At 34.2% G+C, this 26,728-nt stretch overlaps 1 protein-coding gene across 8 annotated transcripts in view; it reads right to left on the reverse strand.

Moving 5' to 3' along the window:
• Smg7 (SMG7 nonsense mediated mRNA decay factor) overlaps positions 1 to 26,728 on the reverse strand; it is a 77,245-nt gene that overhangs the window by 14,088 nt on the left and 36,429 nt on the right. For all 8 annotated transcript variants that reach the window (XM_071600233.1, XM_071600237.1, XM_071600236.1 and 5 more), the window contains 11 exons: positions 21,688 to 21,719; positions 19,376 to 19,493; positions 17,768 to 17,900; positions 10,881 to 11,052; positions 9,560 to 9,631; positions 8,316 to 8,466; positions 7,835 to 7,970; positions 4,438 to 4,600; positions 3,932 to 4,088; positions 2,099 to 2,169; positions 467 to 527 (listed from right to left, as the gene is read on the reverse strand). In XM_071600233.1, coding sequence (XP_071456334.1) covers positions 467 to 527; positions 2,099 to 2,169; positions 3,932 to 4,088; positions 4,438 to 4,600; positions 7,835 to 7,970; positions 8,316 to 8,466; positions 9,560 to 9,631; positions 10,881 to 11,052; positions 17,768 to 17,900; positions 19,376 to 19,493; positions 21,688 to 21,719 — 1,266 coding nt within the window. The remainder of the gene's footprint in view (positions 1 to 466; positions 528 to 2,098; positions 2,170 to 3,931; positions 4,089 to 4,437; positions 4,601 to 7,834; positions 7,971 to 8,315; positions 8,467 to 9,559; positions 9,632 to 10,880; positions 11,053 to 17,767; positions 17,901 to 19,375; positions 19,494 to 21,687; positions 21,720 to 26,728) is intronic.

Below are 26,728 nucleotides of genomic sequence, written 5' to 3' on the forward strand. Positions count from 1 at the left end.
TAAAAAAAAAAAAAAAAGAAGAAAGAAAGAAAAAGAAAAATGATATGGAGAGGAGTAAAAGATGAATGAAGGCGCCAGAGGAGGTAGAAAGGGATGGGACCAAGAGACATAAGATGACTGGGAAAACCAGATTACAAGTAATAACCTTTGGTTTACATCTGTTTCCCTTTTTGACATTTACCCTCTAATTTCAAGAAAAGTTTGAAAGTTCATATCATTCAGTGAAAAAATATTACTTGGAGAAGCCATTTTCTTTTCCATTCCTTTCTTAAACACTTACTATTGGTATTATACAGGAATTAAAGACATGACATACATGAATCCATTTCACATCAATACACTGTCATTATTAGTTTTTGTTATGAAATAAGAACAAAGCAAAGGTTCTACATACAAACCTAATTCTTTTTAATTATAATACTGCAACCACTAGCAATGCAATAAACCTCCTTCAGCAGCCACCTACCTGAAAGAAGGTCTCAAAGCCAAGAATCCTTGTAACTCAAACTCCTCTGGAAGTGGTGTAGCTAAAGGGAGCAAATTTTTATTTTATTAAAATTTTATTTATTTAGTATTTTAATTAAAATAATATTATTCAAACAATGCTCACTAAATTTTAAGGATAAAATAAAATAAATATGCAAAGAAAGTATCTGTAATGCTCAATTCTGTAATCTTCATAGTAATCTTAATAAAAATAACTTACCCATCAAAATCCCAGAGTATGTTATCTTTGGAGCCTAGCATTCTTCTACTATTCACCTAATAGTCAATGTGCAGGAGGATGGGTATACAGACTTTATTATCAGCATTTCTAAAAATTCTTAGCCTCAGATTTAGTAATCCCAATGTTTATATCATTTATCTCCTTTAACTCCAAGTATTGATGAGCAACATTCATATCACCAAGAACTTAAAAAAAAAAAATACAGATTCTTGGGCCCCCTCTCAACCTACTGAATCATGTTGAATTTGAACAAGATCCAGGGGATTCACTTGCAAGTTAGCACTGAGGACTACTGATCTCATGGAAGATAATCAGAAAGGAGTCAAGCTATATGTTGCTCAATGCAGCACTACTTATTAAGGGAGAAAATGTTAAAAGTCATAGACACTGAGTAAATAGATTATGGCACATATATAGGATACAATACCATGAAGTCAATGAAAATTGTTTTCAAAATGCTTAGTGAAAGAGTCTTAACAATATAATGTTAGTTTTAAAAGCAGGTACACAGCTGTATCTGATATAATACATTACATTGTTACCTATAAGAAAGAGGCTTGGAGAAAATATACTATCATGTGAATGGTACAAAGTACTACAGGATAACTATGGGCAGTGTGTGTGTGTGTGTGTGTGTGTGTGTGTGTGTTTGCATGTGCCAAATTTTCTGATGAGTAGGTATTAATTTGACAGAGTGATATTCTTAACACCCCTACCCCTTTAAATAGTATGAATGAAGAGGAAAGAAAGATGGAAAAAATTTAAAGATATTCTTTTACTCTCTGAACTCCTACTCAAATGTGGCTGAGCAAGAATAAGCTGCTTGAGGGGCTGGGGCTATAGGTCAGTGGCAGAGCACTTGCCTAGCATGTGTGAGGAATGTGTTCGATCCTTAGTACCACATGAAAATGAACAAATAAGGCTGGGCACAGTGGCACATGCCTTTAATGACAGTGGCTTGGGAGGAGGGGGCAGGAGGATCACAAGTTCAAAGCCAGCCTCAGCAATTTAGCGAGGCGCTAAGCAACTCAGTGAGACCCTGTCTCTAATAAAAATACAAAACAGGACTGGGGATATGGCTCAGTGGTCAAGTGCCCCTGAGTTCAATCCCTGGTATGCACCCCCCCACCCCTGCACCCATGAACAAATAAAGACATGCTGTCCACATACAACTAAAAAAAAAAAAAAAAAAAAAAAAAAGACGCTTGAAGAACATCATCTCTACTTTCACCCACTTAATCTGTATAGAGCTCAAAGTCTCTTCTCAAATACTGAATTTAAAGTCAAAGACTTTTCATCAAAAACCTATTTTTCTCTGGCCTTAAACGCACCATTAGTGATAGAGAAACTATAGCAAAAATTCATTGTTACCATTAGTACTTGAGAGATCCTCTTCGTGCGGATGGAAACTATTCAGAAGAGAAATTAGCCAGGGCCAAATGCTGTAAATTAAAGAAATATTTCAAATTTAATTTTTATACAAGATAATTAGAATACTCATAAACCATGAAAATGATGTCTACAGGAACTAGTCTTAATGTATTTTTCCTTTTCAACATTTCAAGTTTGTATTAATCCCCAAAATATATTTTCAAAGATATTGCTATAAAGATGTACCCAGAAGAGTCAAATTTCCATGACAGAGACATACTACTGAAGATTGTTTTCCAGGTTCCTTATTTGACAAACAGCAAAAATGATGTTAGTTTTAAACACTGAAAATTGATGTTTATTGAGAAAATTCTAATCAGAAAAAAAAAAAAAGATATTGCGTTATATATATATATATATATATATATATATATATATATATATTTTAAACATATATTAGCAGCTGTGGGACCCACTGGTAGATCTTTTAACCTGTGACGGGGTGAGGGCACATCACATTCTCTCTTCTAAATGATAAATAATGCCTTCTTCCTTATGGTACATACACACAAAAAAAGTCTACTCTGCTCAATATCATCTCTAAACTCTGGGCCAATAGGATAATTGTATAGGAACAAGGCCTATATACAGAAACGGCCATCCCTGTCCATAAACACGAAAACCCTATATGTAAATGATAAAACAGACTTCTTTCACAGTATTACTGATACAATTTATTAAACCAAACAGAAGTTTGAATTCTACATATATAAAACTGTATAGCCTAGGTTTTTTGATTTGTCATAGTTTAATTGAAATTAAATTTGATATTGAATAAACAACTTCAAAAGTTTTATAATAAATATCCCAATATTTTGTGAATATAGCCTAGGTTAAGAAAAAAATTTTATTCAAGACAGCGCCTAGAAATATATATAACAAATACCTTTGCAAATATTAAAAGGAGATGTATACAACATGGCACTATGTTCCCAAACTCCACTAATAATGTCAAAAGTGATGGAGCTAGCTTATAGTTAGGTGAGAGAAAAAAGGAAAGAGAATTATGAAGTAGAGGGATCACAGGGTCTCGAATGAGGCCTTTTCTTAAGTTGTGATCTTCGTCAATGTGATGGGCCACAGATAGCAATTTCAGAGATTTTCCTTAAATTTAGCACCAAAACACACAGGGAAGGAACTTCCTACTCACTGCAAAGCCTTCTTGAAGGTATTTACCTCTAATACTCAAAGGTAAATTGAAAGTTTTCATTTGTCACTGTGAAGTCAACAGTTCTGTCAGAATTACTTTGGATACAGATCACAGAGAAAATGGTAAGAGTAAAAATAGCTTTCAATCTTCTTCTGTGCTTAAAATAAATACAATTCAAATTGGGTGTTATTATAAAGCAACATCAAATAGTTTTAACATACAGAAAATAATGAAAGAATTAAGAATCCCTTTACAATCCCTTTTCCTGAACAAAAAACCGAGGCACAAGGTATTTGATAAGAAACAAACTGATTGTATGTCAAGTTCATCTTGAAATGTGAAAATTATCTTTTCCTCAGGATGGTAACTGGGAACAGGGAAGGGCAGAGAGAAGCACAAATTCTTAAGACTGTGCCTCACATGAAGAATTCAAACAAATAAATGGGAAGCATACAAAGAGGTTTTTAGTTCAATTTCCAGAGTGTAGGCAGAAAATACAAAGTCTTCCATTGTTTGAATGTTGTGTTGTTTGAATTGTTGTGTTTCAGAAGGCAGTTTTCACATATCTATGAATATCAAACAAACAAAGCATACAAGCTATGATGAAATTACAAAACACTTACTACTGTCTTTCATCTACCACTGCCTCCTGAAAGACTCTGGGTCTGAGTCTTAGCCAGTCCATGGAGACCTTGACCGCAGGAAGGGGATAGGCATTGTAGGACTCCTCCTGAGACTCATTCTGCAGAGGACACTTGCACAGGATGCCAAGAAAAGACACTTAAAGAAAAAAATGTATTCACAAAGCATAAGATATTTGAAACTGTATACCAATCTAAATTAAAATGTCATTATGAGTCTCCTCCTATATTCTACTGAATATGCAAGGATTTTCAAGTTTCTTCCTAAAAGGGCATTTTTTTTTTTCCATGTTAAAATGTTGTAAAGTTGGTGAGGGGATATCATCAAGTAAAAAGGAAAGAACTTGGGGTCTGGGGCTCCTGATTTAATATTAACAAAAACGGAACACATTTTTGTACATCATTCTGTTTTGCTACACTAATGAAAATGCTGAAGATTTTGCTTTTCCAAGATGATGCCTGTCAAAGTTGAATGGTGTAATACTCACTAAAGAGGGCCAGCAATTGTGTCCAACATAGCTGTTCATCTTGGCTGTAACTATGCTGCTCCGTTTCATTACTAAAGTCACGAAGGTGATGAAGTTGAAATAGGTTAATGACAGTGACATGAACTAACTGCTGAGAGTTGAAAGCTTTTTGGAATAGCAGTCTCTGTAAAAAAAGACAAAAAATACTGGTATATTACTAAGAGCAGAATTAAAGAATTAAAGACTGGTAGTCTGCACTTAAGACCACATGGGTAATAGAATTACAGATGAGTAAATTGTTTCACTTTTCATCCCAGTATTTTAATTGGGTCTAACATTTCCCAATCCGAATAATTCTCAAATGAATTAATCCAGAAACTACTGAGTTGTTTGTCAAACAATCTTTTTATCCTAAGAAACTAGACATTTGTAAATATGACTTGAGAAAAAGGTTTTGGACAGGGATCTATCCATAACTTTACACAGTTTAATTCATTAGATATTGTTTTATAAAAGATACAAATATATTAAAATACCAATAATTAGAAAGCACATAAAGGAATTTATTTGATCTGATCAACAGCATTACAAAGAAGTTGTCACCGATTACTCTCAGCTGGCAGCCTCAACTTAATTACCCTTCTACTTTAATATCTCAATAGTTTTAGACTATCCCCCAGTAAAATACTTTTCAAAGAGAAGTTCTTAACAAAGTTGATAGCTACCAGAAGCATTACACTGGTTTCACCCTACCTTAGCTACAGTCAGCTTCCTTCCCTCCCCAGGGAAAGGTTTTGGAGAGAGCAGAGATTTGCATCTTTAGTCTTATGGTTAGAAATAACAACCTTTACTTACAGCTATATCAGCAGCAATAAAAGAATATACCCAGATTCACAGTTACCTTTGACTATTCTGAGTTTTTGTTTCTACATAGTTTAAGAATCTGAAATACCCAGAGTAATCTCTGCAATTCTAAGCAAAGTCTTTCACATTATTACTGTAGAAAAACACAATCCATTCTATTTTTTCTATCACAACTTTCAGCCCCCTTGCAATCTGCCATCCCATTGTCTTTATCTACAATGCTCATCCCTTCTCTAAAGGCCACAAAGCATTTCTTTCTTTCCCAAAAATTTTCTAAAATTCTACCCCTGTTCTCCAGAATTTTTACAGAAAAGTTCTCCTTCAACCTCTAGATCCAATCTTCTAAATAAGCAAACCGTTTACACAGATGACACTGTGAGTTCAGTACCCTGAAGTTTATATGAGGATGATATTAATTATCTACATGTTTTAGAAACACTTTTAGAAATTTAATCCACTATGCTAAAATTTGATTCTAACAAGATTATTCTGTTATTTTAAAGTTGGATCTTGTAGTTTGGAACTTGGATGTCCCCCAAAAGCCCATGTGCTGAAGGCTTGGTCCCCAGCCTGTGGTGCTATTTATTGGTAGGTGGAAGAAAATCTGGGAGGTGGGTCCTAGTGGAAGCAAGTCAAATCTCTAGGGGTGTGACCCTAAGGGGACACTGGGACTCCAGCCTCTTTACCTCTTTGTTTCCCAAGAGCCGTAAGGTGAGCAGCTTCCTCTCATGCTCCCACCACGATGTGTACTGAATGCTTTGCCACAGGCCCCAAATCAATGAACCAACCAACTATTGGACTAAAAGTTCCAAACTTTCCTCTTTTTCAGTTGATTATCTCAGGTGTTTTGCCACAGTAATAAAAAGCTAACATAATGGGTAAGGTTTCAAATAGACCTGCTAATCACATGTGTTGGTGATGATACTTCAAAGTATATTTTAGCAAATGGCCATCTACATTCTTACCTACAGAAATATATATATTAATTGAGAAAATATTAGCATTTGAGGTTCTACTAAATGCAAAACTGACTGGGTTCAAACTAGAAAAACTACACAGTGAAGATCACATTAATGCAGCTCTCATAGAATCAGAGCTAGAAGCAATCTCAAGATGTCATCTAGCCCAATGACTTGCCCTTTAATTTGAATTTTATCTAAATCATGCAAGAAAGATGACTGTCAATCTGATACCTAAAATCTCCAAAAAAGGAGAATCTGCACTCTCCCTCAGTTACCTATAGCTCTCAACTTAAAAATTTTAGTTTTGACTTCAAGAAAGACAAAGATATGTTCTCTTTAAATAATCCTTCATATATACGAATACTTATTAAAAATCTAGTTAGATTTTTTGATCTTTTCCAGGCTAAATAGCCCAGAGCATCATCAAAGTTACGTTGTTCCTTTCACATATCCAACCCAACAAATGATATATCATGAGCTAAGATTAAATAGGCCATTAGGAGAAACAGAGAAAGGAGGGTATCCCAAAAGTTTATTTTAAAACAATTTCTATTAGAATCTGTTATACATATCAAGTACCAACAAAAAAAAATTATAATCTTTAAAACTACTTCAAATGACTATATCTGGATAATCCACGTCTTTAACTGTCCATGTTCGAAAACATGTTAGAATGGGAGACTTTCATAAACCACCACCACCACCGCCACGGCCACCACCAAGAAGGCATTTCCAAGCAATTAGCGTTTTAAATTCTAAAGATAATAAACACATTAAAATTAATTTTAAGATCACTAAAGACAGAAAAACTTTAAAACAAATGAACTATAGGATTATGTGTGAAGTATCCACATAAATTATAGGAACTGTCAGGTAGTTATTGACAATTCCCCAAGTGTATAGATAGAAAGAAATAATCAAGAAATATAAAATGTTGAGATTTGTCTTTTGTGCTCTTGATCCCAGTGCCTAAAACAGTGACTGATACATAACAAACATTTGTTGCATGTATTAATTAAAAATAAAAGTTAATACTTAAATTTGACTAGCCTTATTTTATGTATTATACTACATTTAAACAAATAATTTCTCAATATAGTAAAAAAAAAAGTCATTTTCTTATATAAATAGAACAAAGGTTATTTAATTTTATTTCCTTATATAATTAGTAAAATAAGTATTTTTGTTGGTGAAGTTCTCATTACTTTCCTTCAAACTACCAATACACCTGACAGATTGAAGCACATTAAGAACAATGAGAATGGTTTGTAGAATGGCAATGTCTATAAAATAGGCATTAGAATCATATTTAAGAATGTAAAACCAACTAAAGTAATACTTTCCAAACAAGACTGAAGAGTTAACACTTTTTGCCAAATGGCGCTACTCAATTAAAACATTGCTACTGTATTTCTTTTGATATTATACTTTAGTTTAAATGACGAAATGTATATGCAAGAATTTCATATTCTTCCAATTTAATTTTTACCAATACCTTGGTTAAGTTTTGTCATAGAACCAGGAGTCAGTTTTCTCCAAATGTTAGCCTTTCTGATTTAGACAAAAAAATTTCTCTATTTTTGAAATCTAACCTTAAACTGTTCTTCCAATTTCTCTCGAAGAGGGCTCAGCTTCTCCAAGCTCTTACTCAGGTATACATGACCATGGAATTTAATAAAAGCCTTAATGAAGTCAGAAACACCCCATTTGGTTTTCACCTCATCCCGGCTGAAAAGAAAGAAAAACTTTTGTGAATCTTAAGAGTAAAATATAATAAAACCACCTAAAAGAGGTTGGGCTTGCAAGAACAAGTTATTTGAGCACCTGATACACGAGGCAAGAGTTGCATATTTAATTAACTTTTCAACTTCAGATAAGTATTTGGCTGGGAACAAATCAGACACTGGGTAAAACTCAGTGACTGTACACATAACTATTATGAAGCATCTATAGGTTTAGGAATGAAAGAAGAGAAGCACAGGTCACTGACTATTATTTCCTGTACGCCAAAATATGAGGAATTAATCCAGGTTACACAAAGTCCTCTTATGGGGCGGGGGGTTTCAACCCTACCTTTCCAGTGCTTTAGAAAGTGCTTTTTGTAGATTCGTGGAGGCAGCTGGGAAAGGGAACTTCACAGCAATGCTTCTGCAGTAGTAGAAAATTGTGGTCAGATGGTCTCCTTTGGAAGAAGCTAAGATAGCCAATTGATTGTAAGGCTGACCTAAAGGAGAAAAGTTCAGATTCTAAAATAACCCAAGAACCACAGTCTTGCTATCAGAATACAAACGTTCAGTTTTTAAATCCTTAAATTAATAATGGCAAGTATTTTATAAGACAAATCTCATGACTAATTACAAATGAACATAATGTGAAACAGCATACTTTAACAATGATATGTACTATCATGTATAGGTTTAAAAGTCATATATTTAGGGTGGAGAGCACGAAAAGCATTTTTCTTTTTTTAAAATATTTTTTAATTGTTGATGGACTTTTATTTTCACTTATTTGTATGTGGTGCGGAGAATCGAACCCAATGCCTCAAGTATGCTAGGCAAGTGCGCTACGCTAAGCCACAACCCCAATCCATGATAAGCATTTCAAATAAGGGTTCACAAAGGGCTAGCTAGTAAGTATTTTTTTGCTCTGCAGGCCAAAGGGTCTCTATCACAATCACTCAGACAGCCAAAGACAATACGAAATGAATGGTATGGCCAGACTACCAACCCTACTTTAGATTCTTCTAGAATTAAAAGGAATTTCATCATGGCTTAACACCAATGATTTAAATCATTAAGTATATGATTCAATTTCTTTAATTCAAGAATCACTGCTAGGGCTAGAGTTACAGGTCAGTGGTAGAGCACTTGCCCAGTATGTGTGAAGCACTAGCATCCTCAGCATCACATAAAAATAAATCCATTAAATAAATACAGAATCACTGCTAATGACTATTTTGGGACCACCAAAAGACTAAAGTACTAGCTTTTAGATAACTGATCATTTCCAAAGGGAGAAATGGTAGTATTAAAGAGATAACTATTCCACAAGCAATTGAGGAAGCTACAGATATAGAAACAATATTAGATTACATTAATTAATTCTGTTATTTTACTAACAAAAGTAATCTTATTTGAAACTTTTTTATCTCACTTATATGGAATGTACACTTTAAAGGGCAATTACAAAACTCAATATCCAAACTCAACATCTATTGCTTTTATAAAACTTGAAAGATGAGCCTTTAGTTATCCGTTATAGTGCTATAAAGAACAAAGTGTCACGGCCAACCTCCAGTTGACAGACCCACTCACCGTTGGAGGGGACAAGCTGAGCTGCATGCCTATAGTAGGACTCTGCCTGGCTGGTCTGGTTTCTATATCGAGCTAAGAATAAGAGAAAGAGAATTTAGTTAAACACACACACACACACACACACACACACACACACACACACACACACACCACCAGGAGGGCATTTCCAAGCAGTTAGCATTTTAAATTATCTGAAGATAATAAAGACATTAGAATTAATTTTAAGATCACTACAGACAGAAAAACTTTAAAACAAATGAACTATAGGATTATGTGTGAAGTGTCCATCCGCTTTCCCTATTTGGGACAGTCAGCATGTAACCAATTTTAAAGCTTACCTAGCCCCCATTTTCAGGTCCTCCAGTGTCATGCATCACCAGCTCCCACTATGGACTATGCTGGTGACCTGGAGCCGGCCCACAAGAAGGGGTGACTTATATGGCACTTAAAAACAAAACAAAACAAAAAAAAAAAACCACTATACAATATGATCTGAGAGTTATGTAGTTCTTCAATATCTTATAAAGTGATTTTTGAAAAATGCCTTATAATCTACTGCAATATTAAGTATGTGTGTGCAAAGAATACATCAAAAGCAAAAACAACTCAAACATACTATCCCTGAATCTCCTTGAAGAACTCAACTGCTTATTTTGATGTAACTCCTCTCATGGAGTCACTGATTTAAGAAACCTAATATCTTTAAACAAACAAACAAACAAAAAAAAAGTTTTCCATTTCTTGTTATTTTGAGGACAACAAGCAAAACATAATCCTATAGTTAATTTGTTTTATAACCTTTTTAGGTCACCTTAAAGGAATAACAAGAATAAGTAAGTAATATAATACTCTCAGATAAAATACATGTCATGGAAATACACATTTATCTTTTAAAAGGAAGCAAAGTTAAAAATGAGCTTTTAACGCACTAGTAAGAAGGAAAATAGGGAATTTAGCTCTAGAAGAAATAACTTACAAACTATTTATTCCAAAAGAGTACAGACTTTCAATTTAGAAAATATGGTATCACTTTGAAAAATTTTGTTCTGATTACATTTTTGCTGCTTATTATTTTTCTACACCTGCATAAAGTGTAAATAAAATTTAAATCTTAATATAAAAATTATTTTCAAGATTATCTGACAATCCCAAAACCTTGAGAAATTCTAAGTTCCTAAAAATACATTTCATAATTTTCTCTTATGATAATCTAAATTACATGCACATACTTACGGCCTAAAGGAAAACGTTTTTTCCTATGACTACTCCAAAAAAAGAAAGGAATGAATATATTATGAATTTCTTTACACCAAAGGCTCACCAATGTCTCCAAGGTGGACGAGGCAGTGCTGGCAGATATAGGAACAGGAGCTAGACTGTGGCTTCACTATGGCGCTGGTATGCGTCTGTTTATTGCTGATAATTCCCAACTGGGAAGACTTCACACGGCATGGTAAATCTACATTAAACACTGTACACAGTTCTTGTAATAACTGAAAGAAAAACATAAGCAAAACTTAGTAGAAATTTAGAAAGCAGTATGGAGATTCCTTGGAAAGCTGGGAATGGAACTACCATTTGACCCAGCTATTCCCCTTCTTGGACTATTCCCTAAAGACCTTAAAAGAGAGTACTATAGGGATACTGCTACATCAATGTTTATAGCAGCACAATTCACAATAGCTAGACTGTGGAACCAACCTAGATGCCCTTCAATAGATGAATGGATAAAAAAAAATATGCCATTTATACACAATGGAGTATTACTCTGCACTAAAAAAATGACAAAATCATGGCATTTGCAGGGAAATGGATGGCACTAGAGCAGATTATGCTAAGTGAAGCTAGCCAATCCCTAAAAAACAAATGCCAAATGTCTTCTTTGATATAAGGAGAACAACTAAGAACAGAGCAGGGAGGAAGAGCATGAGAAGAAGATTAACATTAAACAGGGAGGAGAGGTGGGAGGGAAGGGAAAGGAAGGGAATTTGCATGGAAATGGAAGGAGACCCTCATTGTTATACAAAATTACATATAAGAGGAAGTGAGGGGAAAGGGAAAAAAAACAAGGGGGAGAAATGAATTACAGTAGATGGGGTAGAGAGAGAAGATGGGGGGGAGGGGAGGGGAGGGGGGATAGTAGAGGATAGGATAGGCAACAGAACACAACAGACACTAGTATGGCAGTATGTAAAAAAGTGGATGTGTAACCGATGTGATTCTGCAATCTGTATACGGGTAAAAATGGGAGTTCATAACCTACTTGAATCAAATGTATGAAATATGATATGTCAAGAACTATGTAATGTTTTGAACAACTAATAATAAAAATTAAAAAAAAAAAAAAAGAAAGAAGTGTTTTTGCAGTAAAGTCTATATATATTTATTAACACATACTGCTAAGACCTGAGACTATATGAAAATTATATGGTAATCTTTGATAGGATAACTAATATCATTTATTATAAATCATCTTTTGGATTCTCAAATATTACAACATTCTAGGATGTGCATTTAAGAGGAACAGAAGCACTTAAACTGTACCAAAATAAAGCAAGAAATTCCATAAAGTCATATATTTACTTCTCTCAAAAACACAAAATCCATTGAAGACTAGTTGGTTATAAACGTCACTTAAATAAAAGCTAAGGTATTTCTTATCTGACATTTTAAAGTTCTAGCCTAATTCTTTGTATACAAAACAGAGCTCATGGTATCACAGGCCTTACATAGATTACATTCTTTCTTCCTTCCTTTTCTATTCTTCAGAGAGTGAGGGATCTTTCTCCTGGTCAGAGCTAACTCACCTGCCTGCACATGCCTGCTATACCTTGCTTTTCTCTCTCCTGCTTATCACTCCCACCCACTCCTCTATTCTTTCATCTATTTCCAACTTCTCATGCATCTGTCTGGTGGCCTAAACCTATCGAGATTTTCTATAAAAAAACAAATATGATAGCAAAAAAAACAACAAAACACCCTCCTTTGACCCTAGAATCCTTCCCAGCAACTTTCTAATAGTTCCTCCTCTCAAACAAATTCCTTCAAAGGAGTCCATTTTTCATATCTGCTTTGCTAACTCCTATCCACCCTGAATTGATTACTATTTGGTTTCTACACAACCCTGTTCCCACTCCACCATCCACCACTGCTTTACTAAAACTGATAATTCACTATTCACAGTAGTGAAATACAATGCTCATCTATTAAGTAATCATTGTATTGGACCTCTCTGACAGCACTTAAAACAGTGGATCTAGGAAGGGCATAGGGGAATATACCTATAATCCCACCTACTCAGGAGGCCGAAGCAGGAGGATTCTGTCAACTTAGTGAGATCCTGTTTCAAACTAAAATATACTAAAAAAGAGCTGGGCACACGTATAATCCCAGTAGCTCAGGAGGCTGAGGTAGGAGGATCATGAGTTCAAAGCCAGCCTTAGCAAGTCAGTGAGACCTGGTTTCTAAATAGAATATAAAAAAGGGCTGGAGATATGGCTCAGTGGTCAAGCACCCCTGGGTTCAATCCCAGTACCAAAAAAGGGGGGGGGGGGCTGGGGTATAGCTCAGTGGTAGAGTGGTTACCTAGCACATGTGACTATCTGGGTCCAACCCCCAGTACCAATAACAACAACAACAACCAAAAAAAAAAAAAAAAAACCCAGTAGATCTTAATGTTGATCACTGAGCTTTTCTTTTATATATTTCTCTAATTATATCTTTTCAGTTTCCTGCATTCCTCCCACCTTGTCAAGGGCTTAATCCTTGGTCCCTACACAGTTCTTCCCATTCTATTCTCGTTTATTAAACTCTCAGAAATATATTCATTCAAATATTTTTTCCTAAATATTATTATATTCATTCAACGATTTGCCTACCCTCTCAGGCAAAGATTAATGTGGTAAGCAACAGAAATACAAACATGAATAAGAAAATCTGTGTCCCTGAAGAGCTCATAGCCAAATGCACAAGTCAGGTAGATAGAAAAAAGGGACAGGAAAGAGGAAAAAGGAAAGGGGAAAAGAGGAAGGGAGAGAAAGGAGGAGAGGGAAGGAGAGAAAGAAAGCAGGATGAATAGCATAAATCAATAGAATATTCTATATCTATAATAAACTTCATTCCCTAGATTATTTTGTCTCATCCTTTTGATAAAGCAGCAGCAACACAGTGTATGTAGCTATACAGTTCCATTTTTTTTTCAGATAAGGATGTAAGAACAAATATCTAGTGATTGACTAAGATTACAGAATTAGAAATACCTGAATTCTATCATCACTCTGGCATGTACAGAATTCACAATCCAAAATAAAACACCATCTAAGTACCTAACTCAAGTATCTGAAAGGTGCCACCTTTTTCCTAAGATACCTCCATAACGAAATATAAAGCCAGTGAGTGCTTCCTCATTAACTACCCACTTCATCTTTCCTTGTATTTGTACATCTGTAATGGGCAAGGAACTTGCTGACATAAAATTACACTAAAAAGTGGGAAGTAAGGAAACAGAAAGCACCTGCCCACATCCATGGCCCCTTAAAAAAAGGGAAGCAAAACCCAAAACTCTGGAATATAACAAGAAAACATGAGAGTTCAGTAGTTATGAGTTCAGTAGTTACTGAAAGAACAGACTGAGAAACTAGGCAAGGCAAAAAGAAAGATCACCAAAAAAGTAAATCAAATACAGATTTTAAAAAATCATGTAGAACAGCTTTGTAATAAAATATGCCAGAATCCATGAATTATAGGTAGAAATATCCAACAGAACAAAAGTTCTGCTGGTAAAAAGGTTCTGGGAAAGACAACTCTGTTTTATTTAGAGGCAATAACAAGGTGGAACCAAAAAAGAGGAAGTTGAACAAAACTATATTTGGCTTTTTTTTTAAAACTAAAACTATATCCTATCTTTATATATGATCCTGTATCCTATCTTTATAAAGTATCCTGATGTACTTGGCAGCAGTTTCCTAAAACTAGGTGTGTGACTAAGATAAGAAGCTGTTTAGTACATTTTATTGTAGCATTAACCAGGAGATACTCCTAAGGGTAGAGGCTGAATAACTAATGCTTTGTGTTCTCCTCAAACTCCAATCATAGAATTGCCCACCCTACTCTTTTCACAGATCAGGAAGTTAAGTACCATAGAGGTCAGTGACTTGCCCAACTGTCACAGTTAGCACTAGAACAGTACTAGACAATATGTCCTGGCTTCTGACTCATCACGTGCTCTTTATACTGTTCCATTTCTCCTCAGCTCTTCACTCTATGCCAAGAATGAAGGACTGATTATGAAGGTACAGAGTATCACCTTCACTAATGTAGAAACTTAATCCCTTTTTCGCTCCCATTTTCTTAGAATAAGGACTACTATTCTTTGATATATAAAAATAACTTACAGTAGAATGTTATATCTTTACTTTCACCAGGAATTTCGTATCTGCTTCAGGCACTAAGCTTTAATTTGTTAACAAAGTGACAGCTAAGAAATCAAAGGATCTTTGCACAAAACCCAAGTGTGAATGATCACACACATTTTCATACTATTCCAATCAGACTATCATCTCCTCTCTGCTGAAATCATAAGTTATAAAATGAGCCATTCATTATTTTATACAGTATGGCAAGAAAAACACTGTAAATTAAATGGTGACTTGCCGTTAGTCTTATATACTGAAATCTAAAAAGTCTACGATAAACTTACCTCTATTAGAATATGAAAAAGGTTTAGAAATGAAGAAATATGTTACTTATTAAGCCCACTAATGACGTCTATGTTTTCAAATCTAATTGGACACTTTTAAAACCTTAATTTACTTCTTACCAGCACTCAAACGGGGTTGATCACTTCCTTTCCTCACTGAAATGTTCTTGTTTGGCTCCCAAGTCCCCTTTCCCTGATTTTCTTTTACCTGCAGCTGTTATTCCTCTTGAGCTAAACCTGTTCCCCACTAAGGGTTCTGTACTGTAATCATAAAATTTATGACCATGACATTTTTACCTTTTCACTGGGTTCCAAACATGTTTATGCAATTACCTATTAGACAACCCTCCTTTAACATCAAATGGGCATCTTTCTAATTTAACATGGACAAAGTTCCTTTCCTCCTGGTGATTCCCATCTTAGTAAACGGTACAACCATTCAACTAGCTACTCTTTGATTTATCAGCTTTGATGACTCCTTTACCCTGAATTCCACAAACCTAACCCAATCCATCAGAGGAAGCCCTATTGGCCATACTTCAAAATTCATTTCTTTCCATTCAAACTAGCTTCTATCCTCAATTCCAATATCAAGTAATCTTTTAAAAATGCAAATCAGAACATGTTATTACTCTCCAATGGCATGCAATTATACTAAGGATTAAAATTCAAAACTTCAGTCTATGTGGTCATATAATGATCTGGAATTGATCTACTTCTTTAATCTGATAAACGAGTCTGTACTGCATATAACCAAGAAAGATGTATGAAACATTTTTGTTAGTAACACTATTAATTGTTTCAATGGTAAAATAAGTCAAAATAAAATGCAAGTCCTAATAATGTTAACATCTGAAAAGTCTAAAAAAAGCATAATGTGAAAATAAAGAAGTTTGTTGGTACTTATTCTATCATTCATAATTGGTCAACCACTGCCTGTAGAATGCAGGTAGGAAAGAATCAATGCTTATAAAAACTTCAAAAAATTAATTTCAAAATTAAATTGTCCTTGTATTTTCTCTTATAAAATATGAGACACTTGAATGATTTTATTATTCACCAGCATACAGAACACTTTTATAAATACCATGGTTCCTCAATAAAAATGTACTTTGCATATTTGTTTTGATTTACCAGTATCCAATCATATGTATATCACATCATAAAAAAGGTTAAGAATTAATTTTAAGATAACAAACCAATCTGTCTAATGGCTATTGAATGTATTGCAGAAGGTAAAGAGTCTTCCCTTTCCAGAAGCATCCGCTTACACTGCTAAAAGCTGGCGTAACACTGAAAATGAATTTTGAGAATACGAATTATACTTGAGTTCTTTCAATTACGAATTGTGATGAATGTTTTTGATCTAAATAAAACATAAATAACCTCTATAAGATGATTGATGTCTTCCAGTACAGAAATGCTTTTATTTTTCTTAAAAAAAAAAAAAAGAATAAGAACATAAAGGCAAATATAGGTAGGTAGCAAGCAACATAGAACTGGCCCAAGACTTCAGTATAAGATCTATATTATATTATGATGCTAGTTTATATATAAAATTTTATTAATTAAATTACAAATTGATAATATGGGAATTTAAAGGATTATGCTTATAGCAAATAAAATTCCATGGTCAAAAATAAAATTTATTCATTCCTTGCCTGATTTTTATCTGGATGTGACCAAGGAAAAGAAAAATCTTGTGAAAATTATGAATAATATCTTATTACTTAAACTAATAAAAAGTTATTCCATTTTGTAGGTAGTTTAAAACATTTCAAAGCCAAGATAAATTCTCCTATATAAATAATACTATAACAAAAACCCACCTGATTTTACAAAATTTAATTACTACTACTACTATTACTACTCTCTTTTTTTCTTTTTTTGGTACCATGGATTGAACCCAAGGGTGCTTAAACACTGAGCCACATCCCCAGCACCACCACCCGCCCTTTTAAAAAATTTACTTTTATTTATTATTTTGAGGCAGTCTTACTAAGTGGCTTAGGGTCTCACTAAGCTGTTCAGGCTGGCTTTTGAACTTGAGATTCCCCCTGCCTCAGCCTCCCACATTGCTAGAATTACAGGTATGCACCACTGTATCTGGCAAAATTTAACTACTTCTTATCTAGAAAATTTAACTACTTCTTATCTAGCATAACATAGCTTGCTTTCATAACTATATTCATACCCATAAACTCACACTTGGAACTGATTACTTCCACTGTTTGACTAAAACTTTGCTTTCATTGCCCCTTTTCTATTCATACAGTTATACCTTCAACCTATAAGCCAAAACCAATCAACTTAAGAGTCGAGTCTTTAGTTTTTAAAAATCTTCTGGGAAATAATTTTAGAAACCTGTATTCACTTGAGATTATAGATATCAACCCCTAGATGATTCTTACAGTGGTTATACAATGTGTTTAGATGAAATAAAGATGTGTGAGAAGAGAAGAATATTTACTATTAATACTAGGAAAATTGGTGTACAATGAAGAACTCACCTGGGTATAGAAGCCACTAGCTGCCTCTAGGAACAGAGAAAGGTTTGCCTGAACTTCACTCCGATTCGGGTTTGCTCGATTCTTTGCCTGTCCTTGTAGTGTTGTGATCTGATTCTTAAAGGCATGATTCCAGCTGAAAACAAAATGTAATTCTATTTGGTATAGCAGTGACTCACTGGGCAGACACTGGTCCCCCTGAGAACAAGAAAGAACTGTTTGTTATAATTATACCACACTGGACAGTAAACCTGCATTAAAGTTATTCATGTATTTAAATAACTTTATGTTCCCCCTTAAACAAGACCAGACGTGCAGTAGAATCCAACATTTAGTAAACACTTACCAAATATTTAAATAATAAGACTGTAGCCTCAGCTATTAATCTTTTAGAGCAACTGCAATTAGAGCCTATTTAGAAAATCTAGTATAAAAATCAGAACTACAGTGGCAAGATTATAAAAATAAGCTATTAACAAAATTCCATACATTGTGCCAAAAATACCTAACTGTACCCTAAGAAGTGACAATGTAAAGGGGAGGGGTGTAAATATTAAGCTATGCTTTATCTCTTATTTTACCAAAAGCCATTTCCCATAGCACTTTTTTCCCTTCATAACTAATAGTTTTAGAGAATCAGTTTACATTCAGTTTTGGTGAAATACAATCTGTAACTTGAAAATCATAGTAACTAAAAGGAGGTTATAAAGTTATAAAATTTTACTAAAAAAGCACCTAATTTTAATTAAATCAACATCAACTTAAGGTACTAGGTTTTTTTTTTTTAATGATTTAGGAGGTCATCACTCCCTCATTATTGCTACTAAGATCTCATCTTGACTCTAATACCACAGACATGGATTCTGATTAGTTGCTATTTAGCTCTATTAACTAGGTTTCCTAAAAATATAAAGTATATAAAAAAGGTGAAACAAACGGGAAAAACTTATCTTCACCACAACTTAGGGTAATGGACATTACTAGACAATATCTCTTCACTGACTTTCAAATTTCCACTAGGTTAATGTCCCTGATCCAATTTTTAAGGCAGGGCCTTCTGCAAGAGGTATTTATTTACTCACTTGGGAATCTGGTTATCTGTTATCTTACCCTTCATAGAAAGAACAAATGGAATAGCCTAAATACACAAAATCTTTAATTTGTATTGGGAAGGAAAAAAGAAAATGTCAATTTATTTGATTAACTTTCTATAATGCATATACATTTTTCTGCTGGAGAAATTTATAGGATCACATTTACCAAAGAAACATTTTTCTAAAGTTTTTTTGTTGTTGTTTAAATCGTGACTTAAATGTAGGACTGAAAACAGATAATCAAAAATTCTTAGCACTTGAAATATGTTTTTCTGATATGCTCTAAAAGACGGCCCTTTATAAGATTCCATTCTAAACATTTCTTTCTTACCTTTAAAACTGTACCTGAAATATCAATGGCCAGATATTTTGTTTAAAAAAAAAAAAAAGTTAAAAATAATTAATTTCTTCCTACCAAAAAAGTTTGTTCTAAGGTAGGTTAAAAAATAACCAACCAGTTTTAAAGTCTTGGTGAGAGTCTTGATCTTACAGGAACATCCCAAATGATAATACTTACAGATCCTGTTCTACTTTCTTGTCTAAAGCGTATTCCAAATCAGTAACTAGCATTTTCTGGTACAGGTCCTGCAGAGCCTGCCTGGATGTCCAGACCTCAGCTGGACCCAGCTTAGAATCTGAGTAACAAAACAAAAATACAACACACAGACAGGTAAACAATAATTCCTTCCCTTTCCATTCCCCAAAGCAAATTTACTCTAAATATATTCCAGGCAGAAGTTTTATATTACTACATTTCAAATGCCCACCTTTTAGCTAATGGCTGTGATTTAAGATGCTTTCATTTTTGTTAATCTTTTAGTTTTGAAATAATATCATGAAATGAAATGGCTAAAAAAAATATGAATGGTTTATCCTTTGCTACTGGTTTGGTCATATTCATACCACTGGAAACCATATGCTTCACAGTAAGTCACTCTATTTGAAATAATGGACAATCAAGTTGGAATCTCTACACTCCCGTTATCTCTGTCCAAAGCGGACTTTTCCTTTTTATTTTGAATTATTCTCAACAGTGTTCACATAGAATTCTCATATTGGCTCGCCATCCAGCCGTTGCTTGGATATTTTGCTGTTATTCCTATTTTATACATGTCGATCTAATAAAGCCATGGCAATAGGAATTATCTTAATGGGTGATCAATTACTCTAAGTCACTTTTGTGAGCAATCCACACTTGCCATTTAATGTGAAGAATGGCCAGTAAAAGACTGGGAGTAAATTCCTTATGAGGCCAGATGAGAGCCTGGGTGTAGACTAAAATCAGGAAGTTAGACTATGACTATACATATTGTCATACTGTATGCCAAAGTCCTTCAAGGCATTTTAGGTATCAGTTATTATTTGACAGCAAGTTGCTTCAGTAGAATAACTTAATAATGGACTTTTGAATTATATATTTCCAATAAATACCAGTTAAGGTATTTCATTTCTTTTAGGAATCCACTGCTGCACAAACTTTACTCCTCTTTAGGTTTGCTAATCGTATCAATAACCACCACAATACTATTCTGCAAATAGAATCTCCTATATATTTGAGTTAATGCTCAAAAGAGTTTACTGACTGATAAGAATAAAGTCTATTATAAATTAAGTTTTCAATCACTAATAGATTAATAGATTTATTTAACCGTTTTGATTCATTGATAGCAAAAAAAGGGGACTATCAGAGATCATTAATTCTATCACATTGATTCATTTAAGCAAGAAGATTTAATGTTAGGTAAAGTTTCTGGACAGCTAAATGTTCCCTATAAAAGTCAAACTCTAAGACTAATTACTGAGGCTGTTAAATACTTCAAAAAAAGAAAAGAAAATGGCATAGATAGCCTGATGCTGCTCCATGAACTATTTTTGTCAGATGATTCAGATTATGCCTTCCATGCTAATTCAAAAGCAGAATACAGTAGCTGTTCAGAGCTGACAATGATACATACAATATGGATAATAATAAATCTATAATAGGCCTTCCTTTTTTCTCGAATAAGATGACAGTATAACCCATGAACTCCAACCATCAGCCTGTGATTCTAGAAATTGAGAAAAAGATACCTCAGCAGTATTTACCTTCTTGAATTGTAAATCTTGGCAGGAATGCTAGTTATCAAAACAGTTTAATTTTTCATGGGTTTTACTGTAGAACTAAAATCCTTAAAAATTATAGTGAGATCTATTATCACTGGAGGATACACTGATCACTACATAGTTATTACTAAATAGGTTCTTATTTTGGAGTTAAAAATCTGCTCCTGTCAGTGGCTAACCCAGGAATTCTTTTAAAAAGACTTCAGCTATTATTCAAAGCAGCAAAGATATGGGGAAAAAAGAAAGAAATGTGGCAAGACAGCTCAATGAATTAAAAGCTTTCAGTAGAGTTTTCCTGTAAACATTTTTTCTGATGGCTTATTCCTACTCAATTTGGGTAATTATAAATAGGAAAAGAACACTTTCTCTAGGAAAATAATAACCAAACACCATAATTTTATGTTTTTACTTATATGGAATATAAATTATTTTCTGAATATCTTAAATTGATGATAAAAGTTAAACTGATGATAAAAAGTTCATAAAAAATGATTACATATATTAAATTAGGTAATATTCAATTAATTGTGGCATATGTTATATACAATTCCTGACAAGTATATACGTAAGAATTCAAAGTATAAAAATAACATATACAGCAAACAATCATCCCTTTTGGCAACTAGGTCAGGATTTAGTGCTACAAGTAATATAGGAGAGAGAATATCCTTTCATTAATTTAATGGTATAAAATAAGCTGTGAAAAAGAAATAAGTTAGCCAATACCTGTCATATCAGCCTTCAGGACTTCTGCCTGCCTAGATAGGGGAAGAAAGAATATCAGTTAGAAACAAACTAGGCCTGACCAACATAAATAACAATATAAATTAAGTGAAACAATTTATTACAATATAATTAAGGCTATTATATGTTCTTGCTTGAACATCCTGGGTAGCTAGCACTAGATCTTGACAAACAGGCCATTACTTAAAAGCTTACAGGATTATCAGTGACCTCTTTTATCAAGTAGTTGACTTTCTTGCTGCTTTCCTTCAATCTGACTTTTTAAAGGTAAACATTAAATGATTATCCATTAAAATTAAAAAGTTTTCCCTTGCTGCTGCTAAGGATCCTACTGTGTTTCTCATATACTAGTTATCACAGCTATTTCAAATTTTCACTCTTACCAAACTGTTGTTCCCCTTCTTCACTTCCAAATGACAGACCTATTTTATCTCAGGGAAAACAATTGACATTTACTAAATACTACATGTATATTGTCCTCTCCTTACCTCTTGTTAAAAAGATCAGAGGTATAGTACCTCTTATTTAAGACCAAAATTCCACTTATGTATGCTCTTTGTAAGGGCTTGCTCCTTTAATCAACACCTATCCTTTTTGACAATTTTTAAACTTCTACTGGATCCTTCCTTTAGCATTTAAACATGTCCAAACCTTTCATATATTTTAACCCCCACTCCCACCTCAGCCCTACACTTCTCTCTAGCTGATGCCTGTTTTTTCTCTCTCATATTCTCCAGGAATTGCCTGTATTCAAGAAGTCCAAAATCAAACTTATGGTCCATCCCCCAATCCCACGCCTGGTTGTCTTTCTAACATTTCTTTTTTTTACCTTAGCAAATACATATGGCTTTGCAGTTGTTAAAGGCAGAAGCTGGTAAGTTATCCGCTGCAACTTTCTTCTTTGCCTGAACTGCTACAAAGCCATGAAACTGCTTTCTCCAACTCTCACTTGCTCCATTTCATTGTGTTCTCTCACTGCTGTCAGAAGGCTCTTTTTAAAAATGCACACCTGGGGGCTGGGGCTACAGCTCAGGGGCAGAGCACTTGCCTAGCATGTTGTCAGGGAGGCAATGGGTTCGCTCCTCAGCACCACATCAAAACAAAATAAAGACATTCTGCCATCTACAACTACCAAAAAAATTTTTTAAATGCAAACCTGATCTATCAATTATCCACTTACAACTTTACATGAATGATTTCCCACTGTTGTTGAGGTGTATAACAAAATCTTTGTTAAAGTGTCCTACAAAATTGTATAGTCTCAGAACTCGACTTTTACCACTCTTCCCTCCTTGATCTCCATGTTTCACTGCTGGACTTCTAGGCCTTTGTAAAGGACAGTCCCTTTGCTAGGAACACCTCCTCCTCTTTGTCTGGTTAATTATGACTTACTCCTTCTCTTGAGTCAGAACCCATCTAGATTAAGGACATTCCTATTTATGCTCTTAAAGCACTTTGTATTTTTTCTTTATAGTACATATCATAAGAATGCTCACCACTGCAAAGGCTGCCTACCAGCACAGTGCCTAGCACACAGCAGGCACTTGACAAACATTTTTCCAATGAAGAAAGGAAAAGGTTAAGTCATTTTTGTATACTCTGCTTAATGACCTCATTCATATGTGGATCTAAAGAAGTTGAACTCATAGAAATGGAGAATAGAAGAATGGTTATCAGAGGCTGGGGAGGGTAAGGGGCAGGAGAGGATAAGAAGACACTGGTCAGTGGACACAAAGTTGTAATTATGGTGGAGGAATAAGTTCTGGTGTTATGTGGCATAGCAGGATAATCATGGTTAACAATATGTATTAAATATTTCAAAATAGCTAGAAGAGTGGATTTTGCATGTTCTCACCACAAAGAAATAATAAATGTTTGAGGTGACACCTATACAAATACCCTGAGGTATGATTATTATACATTCATTGAAACAACACACTGTGACCCATAAATCTGACAATTATACATGTCAACTAAAAGCAAAAAATGAAAAAAGTAACTGTAGTAAATTTCATTTAAAAAATAACTTTTTGATGTGAAAGCTAGAGATTAAGGTTCTAAAATTTTTACTGTAAATAGTTACACATGTTTTAGGTATTTAACAGAAATTACGAATTTTAATTTAACTAAAACAAAGTGAGCCCTTTTATTTTCTTAGTCTTTATGAAGATATGTTTAGTTTTAAACTAAGCTTTCAAATAAGAGAATCACAGTGGGGTACCACAAATCTCATGAGAGCAACCAATACAAAGGAACAGTATTGATTAGTTATGTTTAGTCCTAAAATGTGATATCATAATCATCAAATTCCATTATCCACACAGCCTAGGACCAGGTATCAACTTTTGGCATTAAAAAAAAAAAAAACCTGTCACAAGGCTATTGGCTTATGCTCTTAGAATCTAAGAGCATATCATGTTTACTATCCTACCAATGTCCCCTTCTCTGCCACAATATGGAATACTGCCTCAATGAAGTATTAATTTTCCTTTTTTATTATGTACAATATATAAGAAATAAAATAAATAGATATGTGATCTTATGCAAAAGCAGGACAGGACAAAGTTGGCTATTACATTACCTTATTTCATTAAGAAAAAAAGTACTATACCTCAATTGTTCAATTGGTTTTAAAGACTTACGGTACAGGGGCTGGGGTGGGGGGTGGCTCAGTTGGTAGAGTACTTGCCTTGCATGCATAAGGCCCTAGATTCAATCCACAGCACCACACACAAGGGGGAAAAAATATGTACAGTAGATGAATAGTTTAAAGCCAATGCTTTTGTAAAGAGACAAAATATTTTCTCTTGGCATAGGGTACAGCAACATGAGTTTTCTTTCATTCCTGCTTTAAGCTAAATTAATGAAAAGAATGAGCCAAGAATCTAAAAAATTACATCACCATGCCATTATTTACAAAACACTTTTATAAAATATAAAGCTTTCAAAACATTTACTATATTGTCTTATTAAATAAGAGAAATTAATCACTTCTATCAAGCAATAAAAAGTGATTAAAAGACTGAATAAAGTCTGGATCACTGAGTGACAAATATGTTGAAGACTAACAGTCTGAAGCAGCACTCCTGGAGACATCATCATCTACAAGTAATTTCATGAATTCTAAGCACCATGTACTGTAATAGCTAACACTATACGCAGAACTTACTATTGTCAAACACTGTTCTAAGGGCTTTATAGAAAGTAATCATTTAACTCATGCTACGTAGTACTGTCCCCACTTTATCCCTGAAGAAAACCCAAGGAGATAAGAGGTTAAGTAACATGCTGAAGATCAAAGTTAGTAACCAGTAAAAATAGCATTTGAACTCAATCAGTTTGGTTCCAACACCTAATTAGTTCCTAATCATTACATTAGAATTCCTAATACAAGAGTACATAGGAAAAAAAGATGGAGAATGTTTGATAGTAACAGTCCAGAGAACTGGGAATTTTAATACTTAACCATTTTAAGATAATTTTTTAAAAAAAGAAAAAAGAACCCTAAAATTTGGGTTATCTTTTTAAACCAATTCCTTGATCATACACAGCACTTATATAACAATGCAAGGTAACAAATAAAGATTACATTCTCTTAAGAACATTCACTCTGAAATTCATGGTTTAAATACAAGATATTTCTAAATTGGGGGCACATAAATAGGAGATTCCTTCTATCTGAACTCCAGATCCACTTTCTCTATAAAGAGAATTCAGAAATATAAACCCATATCTTCTAAACTCAAAGCTATTGAGAAAAGGCAAATCACTCCCTTTTTTTCGGTGGTGGTAAGAGTACCAGGGATTGAACTCAGGGGCACTCAACTACTATGGCACATCCCCAGCCATATTTTGTATTTTATTTAGAGACAGGGTCTCACTGAGTTGCTAAGTGCCTGGCTAAATTGCTGAGGCTGGCTTTGAACTCTTTGATCCTCCTGCCTCAGCCTCCTGAGCTGCTGGGATTACAGGCGTGCGCCACTGGGCCTGGCCCACCACTCCCTTTTACTCTGAGAGAAGAGGTTAATTTCTTTCCTTGGGGGGTGGAAGTAGTGTGAGCAACGGCCAAGGTAGATTTTCTTATTGTGTTAATTTGTTTACTTGTTTCCAGAGTTCTAAGGAGTAATTAGGGGTAACAATATTCTGTAATTATATCCATAAATCAAGAACCTAATCATAATAATTTACACTAAATAAGAGGCCAGATACTATAAAGTGAGTGTAGTACACTTACGCACACACAAAACCACATATGCAATATATAGTTTTCTCAGACATCAGTATGTCTCATGATGTTAATCACAGAAAACCAAATCATATTTCGGCATTGTTGGATTTTGCTGAGACTCAAGGATCCAAAGCTCCTAAAGGAACTTTTCTCAGTATCTTAGTAAAAATACTAATCAGCTTTCTCCCTATGGCACTTTATCAGGCATTTTAAAATTTCCTAATACTCCAAAGCTCTATACCATAACATTCACTGCACAATCTATATTCTTTGAAAATGTGTACCTAGTTTTACTTATTTATTTTTAAACATTTCTGGTTTAAAATGTGTGTGTGTGTGTGTGTGTGTGTGTGTGTATTTAAGTTGTAGTTGGACACAATACCTTTATTTTATTTATTTATTTATTTATTTTTATGTGGTGCTGAGGATCTAACCCAGCACCTGGCATGTGCTAGGCAAGTGCTCTACCGCTCAGCCACAACCCCTGCCCATGTACCTAGTTTTATTAAGAGCCAGTTGTGATCTGGAAATTTCAAGGAAGAGAAGGCAAAAGAAAATAACACAACAATGAAAAGCAAAGCTAAGTCAGTGAGTGAAGATGACTGGAACACTACTTGGTAGGAAGCCTCAGAAGATGAAGCTGGAGAACACCAAGGAAGACAGGAGATTGTGAGAAGCATTGTATGAATGTTAAGGAGTTCAAATCCTACACTGTAATGAATAAAAAACCAAAGCTTAAGTTTATGTAAGGTATATAGCATTGTTAGATTTGCTATTTAAAATGACTTCTACAAG

This window comes from Marmota flaviventris, chromosome 12 (assembly GCF_047511675.1).
Source record: "Marmota flaviventris isolate mMarFla1 chromosome 12, mMarFla1.hap1, whole genome shotgun sequence".
Lineage (NCBI taxonomy): Eukaryota > Metazoa > Chordata > Mammalia > Rodentia > Sciuridae > Marmota > Marmota flaviventris.